The sequence below is a fragment of the Microplitis mediator genome, chromosome 7, assembly GCF_029852145.1.
Source record: "Microplitis mediator isolate UGA2020A chromosome 7, iyMicMedi2.1, whole genome shotgun sequence".
NCBI classification, from domain to species: domain Eukaryota; kingdom Metazoa; phylum Arthropoda; class Insecta; order Hymenoptera; family Braconidae; genus Microplitis; species Microplitis mediator.
Window position 1 is genome coordinate 1,552,944 of NC_079975.1, and position 18,402 is coordinate 1,571,345.

The 18,402-nt window shown below is 33.1% G+C and overlaps 4 protein-coding genes and 1 long non-coding RNA gene across 5 annotated transcripts in view; 2 read left to right on the forward strand and 3 right to left on the reverse strand.

Annotated features, from left to right (window-relative positions):
• The window catches only part of LOC130671728 (fibrillin-2-like), a 19,982-nt gene extending 17,127 nt beyond the window's left edge, over positions 1-2,855 (reverse strand). Inside the window, exons 1-2 of the mRNA XM_057475791.1 lie at positions 2,633-2,855; positions 1,872-2,113 (exon numbers count right to left, since the gene is read on the reverse strand). Coding sequence (XP_057331774.1) covers positions 1,872-2,038 — 167 coding nt within the window. The 5' untranslated portion in view covers positions 2,039-2,113; positions 2,633-2,855. The remainder of the gene's footprint in view (positions 1-1,871; positions 2,114-2,632) is intronic.
• LOC130671729 (WD repeat-containing protein 35) overlaps positions 1-18,079 on the forward strand; it is a 25,859-nt gene extending 7,780 nt beyond the window's left edge. Inside the window, exon 2 of the mRNA XM_057475792.1 lies at positions 13,185-18,079. Coding sequence (XP_057331775.1) covers positions 13,485-17,003 — 3,519 coding nt within the window. The 5' untranslated portion in view covers positions 13,185-13,484 and the 3' untranslated portion in view covers positions 17,004-18,079. The remainder of the gene's footprint in view (positions 1-13,184) is intronic.
• On the reverse strand, positions 4,338-5,375 carry LOC130671735 (uncharacterized). Its single transcript, XR_008990560.1, has 3 exons — positions 5,074-5,375; positions 4,916-4,971; positions 4,338-4,491 (listed from the first exon to the last, which is right to left on the reverse strand). It is a non-coding gene; the product is annotated as an uncharacterized LOC130671735 (long non-coding RNA).
• Positions 6,866-9,709, reverse strand: LOC130671730 (G-protein-signaling modulator 2). The gene is made up of 4 exons (XM_057475793.1): positions 9,310-9,709; positions 7,993-9,207; positions 7,717-7,913; positions 6,866-7,640 (listed from the first exon to the last, which is right to left on the reverse strand). The coding sequence occupies exons 1-4, from the start codon at positions 9,352-9,354 to the stop codon at positions 7,244-7,246; spliced, it is 1,854 nt and encodes a 617-aa protein (XP_057331776.1). The 5' UTR covers positions 9,355-9,709; the 3' UTR covers positions 6,866-7,243.
• LOC130671733 (adenylate kinase) lies at positions 9,877-13,057 on the forward strand. The gene is made up of 2 exons (XM_057475796.1): positions 9,877-10,140; positions 10,597-13,057. The coding sequence occupies exons 1-2, from the start codon at positions 10,027-10,029 to the stop codon at positions 11,236-11,238; spliced, it is 756 nt and encodes a 251-aa protein (XP_057331779.1). The 5' UTR covers positions 9,877-10,026; the 3' UTR covers positions 11,239-13,057.
• Positions 18,080-18,402: the final 323 nt, after the last annotated feature.

Genomic DNA, 18,402 nt, shown 5'->3' on the forward strand with positions numbered 1-18,402 from the left:
TATTTATTTTACTTAATAAAGTTGACTCAAGCCCACAATTTTCCATCCAAGTGGGATTTAAATATACACGGGTCGGGAAAAGTTGTCGTAACGTCCGATTATTATAAGTGGCTGCTTATTCATGAGCAAATAATGCTAATTACAGTATACAGTATACTGATTTAAGAGTACCAGAGTAGAGTGGATTAACAAGAATCTGTTTACTGTATAAATATATATATATATATTTATTTATATAAAGTTGTATAGCTAATATAAGCTGGGTATCGGCATCCAGGTTTACAACCTCGGCCTCGCGATATTGGCGCCTAATAAAATAAAATTTAAAAATGTATAAATAAAAAAATAGTTTATGAATGAAGGAAAGAGGGGGAAGGGAGGAATGTGTCGCCTGATTTTAGTGTGAGGGAATTTAATGGCTGTTTGTGAATAGAGATTAAAGTGGCACGTGGTATGTACGCTGGGGTTTTTTATGGACGAGATTGTTCGCTCTGACGGATTCTATTCGGCGTGATATGCTAATGCTACTGTAGTGTAGAGGTACACGGCATTATGGTTTAACAGGAGGAAGTTACTGAAGAAGGTGCGCCCAAATGTCTGAATTATTGGAACGGATAATAAACATTCGCGATTCGACGATCGCGATACCATTATTTCACTATTCATATTGTCCATTGTCACGAGAACATCCTGGCTGTCTGTACAATTATTCCATCATTGATCATCACTTTCTTTCAATTATTTTGTTATTCATATTTTTGTCGTTATTTTTACTCTAGTTTTTTATTTTTTTTTTTTAAATTAATTAGTAATCAATTTTGAGTTTTTTTTTTTGCGCTGACTTTCGATCTGGTGAATTTTTTTTCCAAGAATTGTATAGCTGCTTTAAAATATTTGTTTTTATTTTCAAAAATTTTCAAAAATTAATTATTCGAAAAAATTTTTTCTTAACAACTTTTTGTAAAATAAACTCAAAATTTTTGATATCTTTAATTACTTCATACTTGTATTTAAAAATTTTGAGCCAAAAATTTTGTATCAAAAATTACATTTATAAAATAATTTCGTAAATTGGTCAAAATTTTTCTCATCACAATTTTAAAAATATAGCTTTTGATTTTTTTTTAAAGCTCCGGAATAAAAATTTTTTTTTTCCAAAATTTTTATTGCTGCTTTAAAATATTTGTTTTTATTTTCAAAAATTATTACAATTTAATTATTCAAAAAATTTTTTTTAGAATAATTTTTTGAAAATAAACTCAAAATTTTTGATATCTTCAATTACTTCATACATATTTAAAAATTTGCAGCCAAAAATTTTGTATCAAAATTTACATTTACAAAATAATTTTGTAAATTGATCAAAATTTTGTTTATCGCAATTTTCAAAATGTAGCTTTTGATTTTTTTTTAAAGCTCCGGAATAAAAATTTTAATCTCGAAATAATTTAAATAATTCCCGGTTTAAATTTGATAATTTTTTTTTTCCAAAATTTTTATTCCTGCTTTAAAATATTTGTTTTTATTTTCAAAAATTATTAAAATTGAATTATTCAAAAAAATTTTTTCTTAACAATTTTTTGTAAAATAAACTCAAAATTTTTGATATCTTCAATTACTTCATACAAATTTAAAAATTTTGAGCCAAAAATTTTGTATCAAAATTTACATTTTTAAAATAATTTTATAAATTGGTCAAAATTTTGTTTATCACAATTTTTAAAATGTAGCTTTTGATTTTTTTTTAAAGCTCCGGAGTAAAAATGTTTATCTCGAAACATAATTCAAATAATTCGCGGTTCAAATTCAAAAATTATTTTGAGTAAAAAATACAGAAGACAATAAATAAAAAAATGTAAATAAAAAATTACCCAATTGGCGGATTAGTTTGGGAATGATTATCAAAATCCAGTGGAGCCGGTGTTGAACCTGTGGTATGATGGCTCAAGTATCGTTCCCGCGTCGACTCCTGTCCAGTTTGAACCGCGAGAATCGCAACAATAGCAGCGACGCAAAACATTAACATTATTTTATCCATAATTCAAACAATTTTCACCGAGAAACCGACTCTCGATCATTTATCCTCCAGCTCGACTTCAGCATCGGGAACTAGCTAAAATAATTTATTTATTCAAAAAATAATCTCTTTACATTTATTTATATGCAAGAGTTAAAAATTTGATAACAAGTGTCCGGAGCACGTTGGCGTTTCCGGAAGTACTTTTTAATATATACATACATATATGTATCTGTATATATATTTAATAAATATCATAAATTACATATATTATCACGTGCGTATAAATAAAAAAACGTTATCGTACAACAAATAAATCCGGTACATACATTATTTGATTCAAATAAAAATCAAGTAAAAAAACAAAAAAAAAAACTAAATAAGTAGAAATTTTATCGTGTGTATATTAAGATAACAAAAGAAGCGGTCTAATTTGAATGACTACGAACGATAACAACTCTCGGGTGAGATTTTATCTTAAGATCAAGGAACTTTATTAGAATTTTTTTTTGAAAATTTTCCTAACTACAAAATTTAAAAAAAAATCACGTGTATTAAAAAAAAAAATATTAACACTGTGCACTAATCACTTGTACACAAACACATGTCACTTACTTTCAAAAAATTCAAAAAAAAAAAAGTAAATGGAGAAAAATCGTGAAAAAAAATTTGAAAAATAATTCGGAGTCAGTTTTGAATTTTTGACATCATTGACGACAATTGCCGGTGGATAATAGATGACTGGGGTAAAATGGTAGTGTTTTTCGTGGAGGATCGCGTGGAGGATAAATAAAAGATGCGCTGGCGGGATTCGACGTGAGACTGCCAGGGCTGAGCAAAGTTGAAAGCTGAAGAAGAGTAGAGTAGTTGCCGGACTTGGTTGTTCTCTCATTCGTTTTATTTTCTCACTCTGACATTATCCCTCTTCTTATTTAACTCCAGAACCTCTCGAATTACTCTCTCTTTCTCTGATAATATTTACTCGCTCCAGAGTCTTTTCCCCCACGAGTACCCGCACTCCTGTCAACGCTGTGCATCTCATCTCATTTAATCTCTTATTCATTTTATTTATCATTATTATTATTATTAATTCATTTATTATACATATCGGTAAATTGTTTAATTAGACAATTTATAGTCATAAATATTTCGTACTGATAGTAACTATCTTACGCTAATTGATTGCGAATTTTAATGCTTCTGTATAAAATAAAAAAATATATTACGAATATTTGATATGAAAAATGGAAATAAAGTAATTGAGTTTAATTCCGCGGTATAAAATTCATCTCTTTATTATAAAATCGTAGAATTCTTGAGGGTCATTTCTATTTTAAATGACTACTATTTCATGTTATTTCTGTATTTATCTATTTTATATTTTATATTTTGTATAAATAGACTTTTTCATCGTCTTTAGATTTTTATTGTCGGTGTCGACGTAATATTTAAATATCTTCAAACACTAATAGTTAATATTTGATGTTTGGTTATTAATTACAATGACAAATATTTGGGTTCTTAATTAAGTATGAAAAAAAAAATATATATATATATAAATTATTTGAATCAATTAAAATAATTGATGCGGGACGTGGATGACAAATAACAGATATAATTATTAATGAGGCCGAAGACGCGCGAGATGCAGGACTGGGTATCTGTAAAAATTATTGGACGATAGAAAAAGACAGATAAAGATAATATAATAATAATAATAGTGGTATGAGGGACTATCTCAACTGTTACTGTAATTATAATCATAGAATATTGTCAATAATAGCGTATCTATGTCTTCTTATATTACAACCCGTCATACTTATCATTATAATCAATATAATTATACATGTATGACAATACGCTATTAAAATTATTTTTTTTTACGTGTCTTGCTGATAAATTACCGCAATATACTCATATATTTATATATTTATATGAAAAAAAATTTTTTTATGGTTCGTAATAAAAATTATGCGGAAAAGATTCAAAAATATTTTGCTTTAATGAGCCAGGACTTTAAATTTTGAAATTTGTCTTGGAATACAAAAATGAAAATTTTGGCGGCTGAAATTTAAAAAAAAAATTAAGGGCAGCCCTGGTTGGAATTTTCCGAAATTTTCTTTGAAAAACTCTGAAAAAGTCTTTAGAACTTTGAAAAAGTTTAAAATTTTAGAACTGAGTTTTTCAGAGAAAAGTCCGAAAAATTTCCGCTAGGAAGTGTAGGGAATTCGGTGGTTAAAAAAAAGTCCGGAGGAACGAATGATAAATTCAAAATTTTGAAATAAAATATATATATTTTTTTGATGGTTGGTTCAAAAATTGTAGTCTATACAAAATTTAAAACTCGTGTGATAAATTTCAAAAAATATTTTTATGAAATTTTATTTACTAATCTTGTAATTTTAGACCGAATTTCAAATTTCCCCTTTTTTGTACCAATGAAATTATCAGAGTTTGGGTTCTGCTCCAAGTTTCTGAAACACAAAATTTTTTTTTTATTTCTGATAATTGTAAGGTCTCATCTGCGCGTCTCCATAATTCCCTTAGATCAATTTTTCAGAAAATTCAGAAAAGTAAATAATCTAGAAATTTTTTTGACAAAAATTATTTAAATAATAAATTAAGCGCTTGTACGCAAATAATTTTTCACATGTCGATATTGCAAAGAAATTCGATCCGGGATTAAAAAAAACGAGAGTAAATTTCGTGGAGGTCTTGATCTTCTTAAAGTGTTGCTGGTCGCGATTAATTACCAGGAATAAATGCCGAGCGATGAGAAGATACAAATTAACTTATTTAGCCGCATTATTTGTTATAAATGTAATGTGACACAATTATAGCTGACGATGGTCCGCGACAAGTTGCAATGGATGCAGAAATCGAGATAAATAAACTCACCACAAGTGGGTCAGGGGTGGTCACCGACATCATAGATACATCAACCGGAAATTTATCTAAAAAAAATAATAGAAAAATACGACTTTTTTTAAAATTCACTCCTTTAATATTTAAATACTGAGTCTTTTAAAAAATATTTTTGTAATACGACCACTTACTTTAATCCTCGATTATTTTTAAGTGCCCAGTGGAACCGGATTAATAGCCCGGCTGAGGTCCGATAATTTTTAAAAGTCAATCATAAATAACCCATACTTTTAAAATAATCTAATTAATTAATAAATGAGTGATTATATTTTTAATAAAATAATTAATAATCAGTAGGGACAAGATTTTTGCCTTAATTTTGAAATGAATGGTTCTAATGTTTGATATTACGGCGAAAATATTGGTCTTATCATAAAAGTTTTCAAACAAAAGTTGTGGGAAATTTAATTTTATAAAAAAAATCTCTCTTATAATTTTTTGATACGACCAATATTTTCACCGTGACTCCAAAATTAAGATTCATAATGAGTGATTCAAATTTGTATTAATTACAAAAATCTTAATTTCGAAATTACGGCTTTTTTATTGGCCCTAAGAAAAAATTAAAAGAGACATTTTTTTTATAAAATTAAATTTCCCACAACTTTTATTTGAAAAATTTTTTTATACGACCAATATTTTCATCGCAATTCCAAAATTAAGATTCATAATGAATGATTCAAATTTATGTTAATTACGAAAATCTTAATTTTGAAATTACGGCTTTCTTATTGGCCCTAAGAAAAAATTATAAGAGACATATTTTGTAGAAAATTAAATTTCCCACAACTTTTGTTTGAAAAATTTTTTTATACGACCAATATTTCCGCCGTAATATAAAAAATTTGACAGCATTAATAATTAACTGTTATTTTAAAATCAAAGTAAAAATCCTGGCTCTACTAATCACTCAATTTAAATAAATGAATTATAATTAAAAATATTTCTCTTAACGATCCAACAATGTTATCGTAATTGTTTGTTAATAGATTTATTTTATTACCGCGGAAATTGTCCCATTTACATTATTATCATTATTATTTATTTAAAAACCTCTGACCATTCAACTAAACCGATAGTAATGGAATTGAGCTAAGAGATTTACTGTAGAATTTGTCTCGGTTTGTGTTTGACAGCTTATCGTTTTTATTTTTTTTATAGATAAATAACATCATTATTATTATTACTATTGACATTATTACAACTACAATTAAAACTCATAAATAATAATTAGAAAAGTAAACATTTTTTTTCTTCTTGTCTTTTTATTTAACGCACGTACATAAAAATAAAACGTGCAGGAAATTATTATTAATAATAATAAAATAAAATTTCTATTGTAAGATACTAAAAATAATTGAATTCAAAATTATTAACTATAAAAATTGCCATAAAAATATTTCCTCTGAGGCGTTTATACAATTTAATATAATTGAATAATAATTAAAATATAATCGTACGTCAAATGGTACAGCGACGGTTTAAAATATTTATTATTAATTAGTTATTATAATAATTGATTTTACAATTTATTAATTATAATTAGACACTTGATATCAACAATTGATAGCAATTTTAGATTTTAAATTCAATTTTAATTTGGCATAATTATTTTAATTAATTAATTAATAGTCCGAAAGATAATTAATTATTATTATTTTTTTTTTTGATAAGTAGAAATATCATTAATATGAAATGGATGGAATAAGATGCATTAGATTATTCAAATCTGTTTGATTATTTAAATTATCCAGTAATTATTTTTAGTTTTATTTTAAATTTTTTAATGTCAGCATTAATCGTAAAAAAATTTCAAAAATTTTTCGCAGGAGAAATTTTTAATTTTAGTCAGTTCACATTTAAAATTTAAATTTAAAAAAAAAAAAAATTTTTTTAATTTTCACTTGATCACTTTTTTAAAATTTTTACCCGAATGAAAAATATTCAAAAAAAGTTTACGAAAAATTTTAAACCGACGGTTTGTAGTTTAACTTTTTTAAATTTTTAAATTCGAATTTTGAATTCGCGGAACATTTTTGAAATTTTTTTTTAACGAGCACTGTAATTAATTATTAATAATAACTACAATTTAAATTAATAAAAGTACTATTTTAAAATACTAAAACTATCGATACATTTGTAGTCTTGGCGGTAAAAAAAATGGAATAGATACAGATTTAATTATAACGTAAAAAAAAAACTAATAATTAATTAATTGGCACTGTAATACTCTAGTTAAAGTCAATTAAAATTAAAAAAAATAAATCAATAACTATTGCAGTTAAAATAAAGTAGGCCGATTTATTGATTCTTGCTAGGACCGGAAGCTCTCTGGTCTTCCATGCGCTCGGCCTGGAGTCTCTGGATCAACGCAAAGAGATCTTCCTCCGGCACAGTAGTTCCCGAGGGCGCGTGAGCGCCGTTTCCGTTGGCTCTTTGGTTAATGGGCTCCTCCGCATCCTGGACCGCTGAGGCAGGCAGCGGACTCCTCTGATCCTCCAGCCTCGAGCCCTGGCAGCGCAGCAGCATGTCTATGAAAGAGTCATCCGCGTCTTGCGGTGTCCTCACCGGCGTCTTCATCACCGCCTGGGTTTTCGGAGTCGTGTTCAGTCCTGGCAGGTTCGGCAACACGACTCTCTGCTCGTCCATCCTTTTGCTCTGCATACCCGCTATCAATTCTAACAAATCATCTCCCTCTCTAAAATAATTTTTTTAAAAATTGATTATTTATTTAATCAAAAATTATTTAAAATTAAATAGACAAAATAAATTACTTTTCTTTTTCAATAGTCGGTGGTTTAATCCTCGGCTTCTTATTGACGTCAAGTACGCAGCGCTGGTCGTCCATCCTCCCCGACTGGAACCGCGACAATAATTCAAAGAAATCTTCTTCTTCGTCTTCTTGAGACGGTTGCGGCGCAATACCAGCCCTTGCTGGTGGTAATTCTTTTTGTTTCCCATCGGGGGTTAACTGAAATTAATTGAATTCCAATAAATTTATTTAATCAATTTATTAAACAAACGATTATTAATCAATTACTATCAATTACCTTAATCAAGTCTAGATTATCCATACTCTGTCTCCGTAACCGGTACCTCCCTGGCGAAGATCCAGCATTTATTGGCACATTATTAACCACCGGGTTATTATTACCTTTGTCATTTTCTTTCTCATTATTCTCCATGCCGAGAATCTTTTGCAAGTCAGCGACATTCATCTGGGCAGTGGCCTGGCCCATGGGGTCCGCAAGTTCCTTTGAGATATTCAAGTGCAGAGTGGCAAAGTGCAGAGCCTTCTCATGATTGAACATCGCGGAATAAGCGTTGCCGAGTGACCAGCAGGCACGTCCCTCGCCCACGCGGTCCATCAACTGCTGAGCAATAACAAGATGACGTAAATGATATTCGATAGCTGTCGGGTAGTCGCGCAGCAGAGTGTAAGTGTTGCCAAGGGAGTAACAAGCCTGTGCCTCAACAGCGCGATCCCCCAGCTCCTGAGCCAGGACCAGCGTCCGCTTGTAATGTTGTGCAGCTTTTTCAAACTCTCCCAAAAAAATATGAGAGTTTCCCAGGTTGCTGTTCGCCCGTCTCTCCGCGGCTTTGTCTCCAAACTCGCGGGCAATCTTCAGCCTTTCATTGTGATAGTGAATGGCTTTCTGGAACTCGCCTAGCAGATAAAAAGTGTTGCCAAGATTTCCACAAGCGCGGCCCTGGGCAGCAGAGTCTCCGAGCTCGCGCATCAGCGTCAAGTTCTCTTCGTAATATCCCACAGCTTGCTGGAGACACTGCTTTATATCCTCAGAAAATTCTCCCGGATCATGGTGTCCACGTCCGCCCTGTTTTCCCTTCGCATGATAGACGTTGCCCAGATTATACAGAGCGCGGCCTTCGCTCTGCTTGTCCCCGATCTCCCGCGAAATCTCCAAGTGTCTCTTGCAGCAGATCATCGCCTCGTCGAACTTACCCATCACTTTCAAAGTATTACCCAAGTTCCCGCTGGACTTAGCCTCGCCCAGTTTGTCGTTCATTGTTCTCGCGAGTGTCAAATCATGCTTGTGATATTGCATCGCTTTGACATAGTCTCCAAGATAAAAATACGCATTGCCAAGTTGGCTGTAAATCGCACTGAGTGTTCGCAGGTCATCAGTACCGGCTTGGATGGCGGCTTGAAAAAATGCTACTCCAGATCTACAGTCTCCAGCTTTGCACAAACGTTCGCCTTCTAATGCCAACTCCAAACACATATTACTGTCACTACTTCCGTTCTATAAATAAATAAATAAATAAATAAATAATTATTTAAATTTAAATTTAAATAAAGCGGGAATTTATAAATTTAAATTAATAAATAAACAATTGAAACTTACTTGATTATCAGCTGTCAAATTATCAGGGTTAGTTTCGTCAGTCATTTTTGAATTAAACTTATCAATAAAATAATATGTATATATATATATATATATTGATATTTATATTATTTATTAAATAAATAATTATTTAAATATATTATTTAATCTAAAAACTCTTAACCTCAACATTTAAAATAAAAAATAACAGCATCGGAAATAATTGATCTGTCAATATTCAACAATTACACATTTTAAATAACAATGATAATAACGATGATGATAAATAGGAGCTATTGTTTGAAAATGAAAATTCATTCAACGTTTTTTTTTCTATCAATTAAAGGCGCGTCATCTGGCGTCATTCCGAGTGGTTCCAAGTATTGCTTTCAAGCTGAGACTTGACCTATACACCCTCACACTCAATACCACTGTTTTTATATTATAATATATATATAAATATATATGTAATGAGTAAGAAACAATAAGACACACACCCGGACGGGTGACTTTACAATCGGCGACTGTCGCTCGATAAATAGTTCGGGTTTTTGCCGCCTAGATGTCAGGAAAATAAAAAGATATTTTGCTGGCTGGAGTACGGACTACAGAGGCCAGTTTTATCGTAAAAATTTACTGTACTATTTCTGATCGTTGATCAATCACGTTTTCACTTAAAGTGATAATAGCTGGTGATACATAAATTATTTAAAAAGTTTTAAGTTTTGTGGTTTGAAAATGGCACCGACTGCTGAAGTTATTCCCAAAGAACAATTAGATAAATTGGAAAAACCATCAAGAGGCATCAATGCTGTTTTACTTGGTCCACCTGGTAGTGGAAAAGGAACACAGGTATGACCTATGAACTTTAATTGTTAAATAATAGTCTATTTATTTTTATTTTTATTTTTATTTTTATTGATTAGATTTTTATTTTAAATTTGAATTATACGTGAATTAGATGACGTCTAATAATTTTTGAATTTTTTTAAAAATGTGAATTTTAAAAATTGCACATAATTTTTTTCATTTTCTACATATGCATATTTTTAGTTTTTTTTTGTTGAAAAAAATAAATTCGAAAATCCTGAAGTTAGCAGACAATTAGCAATTTACGAGTTTAATTTTTAAAAAAATATGCACATGTAGGAAATTAAAAAACCTATAGGTGGAATTTTTTAAAATACTTTTTTTTTAAACGTATCGTTTTTAAAAAAAAATAAAAAATTATCACGTCGGGTAATTTCGGTATCATATAAAATTATACTGATACTGAATACTAGATAGTAATTTCATTTATTATTTTAGGCTCCGATATTTAAAGAAAGATATTGCGTATGTCATTTATCAACTGGAGATATGCTGAGAGCAGAAATAGAATCTGGCTCGAAGCTTGGAGCGGAGTTGAAAAAAATAATGGACGAAGGAAAGCTGGTCAGCGACGACCTGGTTGTCAATATGATAGACAACAATTTAAATAAACCGGAATGCAAGAGAGGATTTTTGCTGGACGGGTTCCCTAGAAGTGTCCCGCAGGCCGAGAAGCTCGACGAAATGCTGCAGAAGAGGAAGGCCAAGTTGGACGCCGTCGTGGAGTTTGGTATCGACGACAATCTCCTGGTGAGAAGAATTTCTGGACGGCTGCTCCATCAGCCCAGCGGCAGGACTTATCACGAGGAGTTCGCGCCGCCAAAGGTCCCGATGAAGGATGACATCACGGGGGAACCCTTGACCAGGAGGTCGGACGACAACGCGGAGGCGCTAAAAAAGCGGCTGGTCACTTACCACACCTCGACCCAGCCACTGGTTGACTACTACGCGCTCCAGGGTATTCACAACTACGTAAATGCCGCGAAATCCAGTGCACAAGTCTTCAAGGACATTGATGGCATTTTTATGAATGCCATAAAAAGTGATCAGAGCAAAGGCTTCTTCAGTAGATTCTTCTAATTGTCTGATAATTAATTTAATTAATCAGTAACTTGACCTTGTTTACGTTTCGGTGTTTTAGTAGACAGCAATAATTTAAAATTTTCCGGACTTCAGTATTTTTTTTTTTAATTGCAATCAAGAGTCTCAAGGTTCATTTTAATTAATTAATCTTCGGAAGTTTTTGTTTTTCAACTTTTTAATTATCAACTTCTATTTTTGAGTTAAAATTTTTTTTTTAATTAAAGAGATGAGATTTTAAGAAATTAAGTCATGGAAAATATTTTTGATTAATAATAAATATGAAGATGCATTAGTTGTATTTGAAATTTGAAAAAATAAGTAATTGAATTTAATAATGTAAAAGTAATAATTAAAAATAATGAACTCAAACGAATAGTAATTAAATGTAATTAAGGTCAAGTTGTAGTAAAGTAATTGTTATCAGACTTGAAAATAAAAAAAATTATTTTTCTTGTTAAAAGTAATTATTAGTAATATATCTAAATATTATATATATTTACAGTCAGGGCTTATATAATTAATAATTCAAGGTGATTTGATTAGCAACTTTGTTCATATCCTAATTAGTAATAATTATTATTATTAATTATATACATAGATATATACACAAAAAATGGATTTCTTGGCGCGAAAAAAATTTTTTCGATATCAAATGAAAAAAAAAATTTATCAGGACTAGAAAAAATTTCTTGATTCAAAATTTTTTTTTTCAATTCATTATGCAAAAAATTTATAATCCAGAAGTTAACAGGCAAAATTTTTTGATTTTTTTTTCACCAAATAAATTACAAAAGTAAAAAATAAAAAATATGCACATGTAGAAAATTTGAAAAACTATAGGTGCAATTTTTTGAAATATTTTTTTTACATTTACTAGTTTGAAAAAAAAATTCAAAACTTATTAGACATCGACCAGCTTCAGTATCAAAAATTTATGATTCTGAAATTGATAGACAATCAACAATTTTTTTTTCAACGAATTAAATAAAAAAAAAAAAAAAAAAAAAATGCACATGCAGAAAATTCAAATTCCTACAGGTGCAATTTTTTCAAATATTTTTTTTTTATAATTTATCGTTTAAAAAAGTAATTAAAAAAATTATATGACGTCGTAACTTCAGTACCATAAAACTTCTTACGGCAAATAAATATTTCTGGAGGCAAGTAAAATTTTTTTGCGCCAAGAAATGATTTTTTTTCTGTATATATATGTATGTATATATATGTAATAGTATTTAAAAGTTCTTAGAATGGCAGTGTCATATTCCAATTAGTACAAATGCACTAATAGAACAAATTTACTCATCTCCGATTACATAATTTTAAAAAATAAAAAATATTTTTATTTCTACTCCAATCACAAAACATCAAATATATTACACATAAATCTGTACTATTGGTGCTTGTCAATTAACGAACTAAAGTATTTGCGCACATATTTTTTTAACGTAATCAGCAATCAGTGGGTTAATAAAAAAATAAATAAATTTACTGCCGCTTAGTTGTTACATTCAAAGTATCGTTGGCTGTAGAATTTAAACGAATATATAATTAAGCAAATAAATGATAACAACAATAATAATAACAAATCACCGTTATCATTTAATAATAAATGATCTAGCAGACGCCTAAATGTAAATACGACAGAATATTTTAGATAAAAATAAAAATGTGAAACGAATAAAATTTTAAATCTAGACTAGATTAGACTAGACTAATTAACTCTTAATCAAGATATCTGTTGATGACACAGATCATTGTAACGAATGAGAGTGAGGAGTAATAAAAGTTTAATAAACTTAAAAATTCATCTCTATTTAAATATTTGCGTAATTGCGCAATGAGACCATGATTATTTTTATCAATTTGACCTGAGTAATTTTAATATATAAATATATATGTATACCCACACATATATACATATATATCACTTATTATTTCAGCAACCTGTTCTCGTAGGTCTACATGTGAACCAGCCTTTGGGGCCGTTATCATGACAACACGAATGGCGTTTATAAAAAAACAACAAACTCAGTACGTCAACAAACAAGTACTCGTACTTTTCTATTATCAATTAATCCGCATACTCTGTAGCATCTAAAAAAAATTTTAAAACCAAAAATGGAACCCGGTCTGGTGTAGAAGCAGCAAAAATTAATCCAGTGTCCGGTATCGGAAATATTCCAGCGGCATCTTCACCAGGAAATTTCTAACGTAAGCGAAAAACTAAAACAAAGTAAACAATGTTTGTTTATTTAAGTAAAAAAATAGCAATACCAAATAATTACCGTCTTAATTGCATTGCCTGGAGCCAGAGACACGGCTACATAGCAGTCGGTGGCGAGGATGGGCTGCTGAAGGTCCTGAGAGTCGACTCTGCCGCGAATCCTGGCAGTGGGAGCGGGAAATCCCGTTCGTTGGCGGCTCCGAGCAACCTGAGCATGAACCAGAGTCTCGAGGGACACAATGGGCACGTGCAGGTGGTGACCTGGAACGAGGAGTACCAAAAGCTGACCTCCAGTGACCAGAATGGGGTGATAATCGTCTGGATGCTCTACAAGGGCTCGTGGTATGAAGAAATGATAAACAATCGCAATAAGTCGGTCGTCAAAGGCATGGCCTGGAGTATAGACGGCCAGAAAATTTGTATTGTTTATGAGGACGGTGCTGTGATAGTGGGTGCGGTTGATGGTAATCGTATCTGGGGAAAAGAGCTGAAGAACACGTGGCTGTCTGCGGTCCAGTGGTCTCCCGATGGTAAATTGCTGCTGTTTGGTTTGAAGAACGGGGCGGTACATTTGTATGACAATCAGGGAGTTTTTTTGACAAATATTAATATGAATTTACCAGCAAGTCCGCAAACAATTGTGGCTATTCATTGGTACAATGGCAAGTATGGGTACACTGCTATTGATTGCCCTACTTTGGCTATTTGTTATGAAAGCGGAATGATACAGCTGATGCGCGATGCCGCGGACAGCGAACCGATTGTCGTGGAAACTGGAATCACAAATGTATGGTGCGCGTGGAATACTTATGGGTCAACTCTGGCCGTCGTGGGGATCCAGTCCACGATAATGAGCAATGAAGCTAAAGACAATAATGTCATACAGTTTTACACTTCGTTCGGGAAGCGACTGAGGACTCTGAAGGTCCCGGGACGGGAAATAACCGCGTGCTCTTGGGAAGGCGGATCACTGAGAGTCGCTCTGGCAGTTGATTCCCATATTTACTTTGCCAACATTCGGCCTAATTACAAGTGGACGTACTTCAGTAACACTGTGGTCTTTACTAATGAGAAAATCCACAAAGACGGGACTTGTGTCACTTTCTGGAACACGAGCAACAACACTTGTTGCACAAAATACGTTACTTCTTTGATATCGATAGCTTCCGCTGGAGACCACTGCTGTCTGGCGGTTAAAAACGAGGTGTCTGTTGAGGAGCCGTTCGCTCTGCTGGTCTGCAACACCATCGCGACGACCATCGACATCAAGTACTTGAACCTGGAGCCCATTTGGGTCTGCATGATAAGCACGTCGGTGATCGTGGCTTCGAAAAATAATTTTATGATCTGGAATTTCCGCACGCCGCGGACTGCGGCCCAGTCGAAAGTGCGTCGGGACAAAATTTATCATGTGGATGACACACCGACTGGCGTCACTGAGGTGATTCACGACCTGGATCGTGACAGGAATTACGAGACTCCGCTTAATATGAAGCCGAGTATGGACCCAATAAGTTGTCTGGCAGCGACTGAAAAAATTCTACTTGTTGCGCGCGACTCGGGAATGATTCAACGGTACTCGTTGCCGCATGTTACTTTGACGAATCGCTACACCAGCTCGTCAAAGCCAGGCCAGATTGCGATCAATTGTAACTCAACTCGCGCCTCAATAATTGACGTCAACGGGGTGATGACGATGCTGGACCTGGAGCACAAGAAAGACAGCGAGCATGATGACGTCAGCAAGTTCGAGAGGAAAGACGTCTGGGCCATGTGCTGGGCTCAAGACAATCCTTCGTTACTGGCAATTATGGAGAAAGCCAGGATGTACGTCTTACGTGGTCTTGATCCAGAGGAGCCAATTTCTTGCTCTGGGTACATTTGTTCCTTTCAGGAGCTCGAGATCCGCTGCGTCTTGCTGGATGATTTGATGCAAAAACCCGAAGACACTAAACCCGATTTAATGCTGGATCTTGAAGTTAAGTCGCTACGTGACACCAAAGAGCTTTTAACAAAAGTTGGATTAAAAGAAGCTCATGATTTCATTCAAGATAATCCTCATCCGCGACTTTGGCGTTTACTCGCCGAGTCTGCGCTCAAAGCGCGAGACCTAGAGATGGCGGAAAATGCAATGGTCCGTTGTACAGATTATTTGGGAATCCAATTTATCAAACGTCTCCATTCTATCCACAATGATCAGCTAAAGCGAGCAGAGGTCGCTGCTTTTCTCGGCAATTACGACGAAGCCGAGAAACTTTATCTCGATTTAGACAGACGGGACTTGGCGATAACCTTGAGACAAAAGTTGGGGGATTATTTCCGCGTGCTGCAGCTGATGAAAATGGGGATCGCGGGAACTGATAAACAGCTCGAGCAGGCGTACAATAAAATAGGGGATCATTTTGCGGAGAGACAGAACTGGGACAGCGCTAAAGAGTACTACGAGAAGGCGAGAAATCTAGAGCAGTTGATACAGTGCTACTACAAGCTTGAGAACTATGATTTGCTGGCTGCGACTGTAGATCAGCTGCCAGATAAATCTGTTACCTTGAAGATCGTGGCGAGGATGCTGGCCTCTGTGGGAATGTGCCAGCAGGCTGTCGAAGCCTACATAAAATATGGAGACATTAAGCAGGCTGTTGACACCTGCGTGCGTTTGAACCACTGGGACCAGGCGGTTGATCTCGCCAAGACCTACAAGATGGCCCAGATCAACGACCTGTTAAATAAATACGCGAACCACTTGCTGTCTAATGGGAAGAGACTCCAAGCTATCGAGTTGTACAAGACAGCGAATTGTTTTCTTGCGGCTGCCAAGTTGCTGGTGAGTCTCGCCGAGCAACAGGCCAAGACCCGAGCGAATCCGCTGAGGGTTAAGAAGCTCTACGTACTCGCGGCTCTGCTCATTGAGGATCACATCAACAGCGCGCCGATAAAAAAAGGCGCGAGGAGCAACGTCATGATGGGATTGACGGAGAGCAACGAGGACTCGAGGGTGATCGAGAATGCGTGGAGAGGAGCCGAAGCTTATCACTTCCTCCTGATGACTAATAGACAGATTTACGCGGGGGATACCGATGCCGCGATGAAGACTGCGCTGAGACTGAGGGAATACGAAGACATCCTCGAGTGCGAGGAGATTTATTCTCTCTTGGCTCTGGCCAGTGCCAACAACCAGGCGTTCGCTACCTGCTCGAAGGCTTTTATAAAACTGGAGGGACTGAACGAGATCCCGGAGAGCAAGAAGGAGGAGTATGAAGAACTGGCGCTGCAGATTTTTATTAATCACCCGCCGAAAGATTCAAAAAGCAGCAAGTCGGAGTGCGTTAACTGCGAGACTCTTGTTCCTGATTGGTGTGTCGCCTGTCCTAATTGCGCGACGCGGTTTCCGGCTTGCGTTGTGTCAGGGAAACCGCTGATGGATCTCACCGCGGCGTGGATTTGCACCGTGTGCAGGCATCACGCCGCCTCGGAAAGGGATGTCGTTAATATTAATGCGTGTCCACTTTGTCACAGTATCATTACGTATATGTAAATTTATTATTATTGATATTTTTTTAGATATTTAAGTAATGACTATAAGAGAGGTAAGTTTTTAAATGTTTTAACACAAAAAAAGTAATAGGCTTCATAGTAAAATAAATAAATTAATAGATAATTTATAAAAAAAAAAAAAGTAAATGGATTTGAAAAATGAAATTTAAATTCTGTGATTTTAAATTACAATTTATTTTATTGACGAGATAAAAAAGTTATCAAAATGACTGAGTAAAATGTATTAATATGAGTTTTTGTCGTGAATATTTCAAAAAAAAAAAAAAAATTGGAATATTTATTAAAAAATACTCAAATTTTAAAGGTTATAAAGAATCAGTATTTTTATTATTATTTATATTTAAAATAATGGATATTTACTGACTCTGATTGGCTGCCTAATTTCGAAACCTGTCGAAATTTTTATAAAACTTACATGGGAAAAATCGGGAGTGTATATGGATTTTATTTTAATCAAAATTGACTCCGTAACTTGAAACCGCAGAGTTTTTTAAAAAAATTACTCCGCACTTGGATTCCCTGATTAAGAAAATAATTCAAAACAATTTGAAATGATTTAAAACAATTTGCATTGACTAATATATAGATATACACTTAGCATGGAATAAATCATTTTTCTCAATAAGAATTCTGAGTTTTAATATTGAAATAAATTCTCCGGAGTCAAATAAAAATTCATCAACTCCGTATTTAATCCGCGTTAACTCCAGAAAATTTTTACAGCCTAGTATTTCACTTTTTGATAGAAGAAATTCATAACAACTGAACTCCATCGGTTTCAAAATTAGAACAGCCGTCGAATCCGTCCAATTAATTTTAAGAAAAATTGTACAGAAATTGAACTCCCGCTTACTCTTTTTTTAAATTTTTTTCAATAAACACAACTTCTTTAATCACAAAAAAATATCGCAAATTAGCTCGATATTTTTACTACGTAATTTTCTACTAATAATTCAATTTTATCTCAAAATCAAAATTTATTAGCCAATTAATTTTACTGTTAATTATTTTGTAAGTCCAAAATCCGTCCAATTACAATTTTAATAAATATAAAAATATATTTATATCAATGTTTATGTCTACAAATTTATTTATTTCTTACAATTAAGTCCAACTGAAATTCCAATTTCACTCCAAAGTAAAATACAAAGACCAGAAGTAGCAACAATTTAATTTACTTGGGATCTTTTTGACTTGCAAGTTAAATTTTCCATAAAAAGATGAATAGTCCAAAGGTTTCTGATAGACTGTAGCTCTGCAGCGTGAGTTGAAACGGAAAAATATTGATTGCAGACATGCGTGACTTACCAGCAAAGAGAATCTTTAAAATTGGATTCGGTTGTTTGAGGCTCGTTACGTCTTTGTATAAAAAGGCATTA

What these genes read in the sequence shown, in the direction of transcription:
- LOC130671730 (XM_057475793.1), bottom strand. Translation starts at nt 9,354, where the DNA reads ATGACTGACGAAACTAACCCTGATAATTTGACAGCTGATAATCAA. An exon ending in ATTTGACAGCTGATAATCAA is followed by an intron (nt 9,208 to 9,309) that starts GTAAGTTTCAAT and finishes ATTTATTTATAG; the next exon opens with AACGGAAGTAGTGACAGTAA. An exon ending in ATAATCTAGACTTGATTAAG is followed by an intron (nt 7,914 to 7,992) that starts GTAATTGATAGT and finishes AATTAATTTCAG; the next exon opens with TTAACCCCCGATGGGAAACA.
- LOC130671733 (XM_057475796.1), top strand. Translation starts at nt 10,027, where the DNA reads ATGGCACCGACTGCTGAAGTTATTCCCAAAGAACAATTAGATAAATTG. An exon ending in GTAGTGGAAAAGGAACACAG is followed by an intron (nt 10,141 to 10,596) that starts GTATGACCTATG and finishes TTATTATTTTAG; the next exon opens with GCTCCGATATTTAAAGAAAG.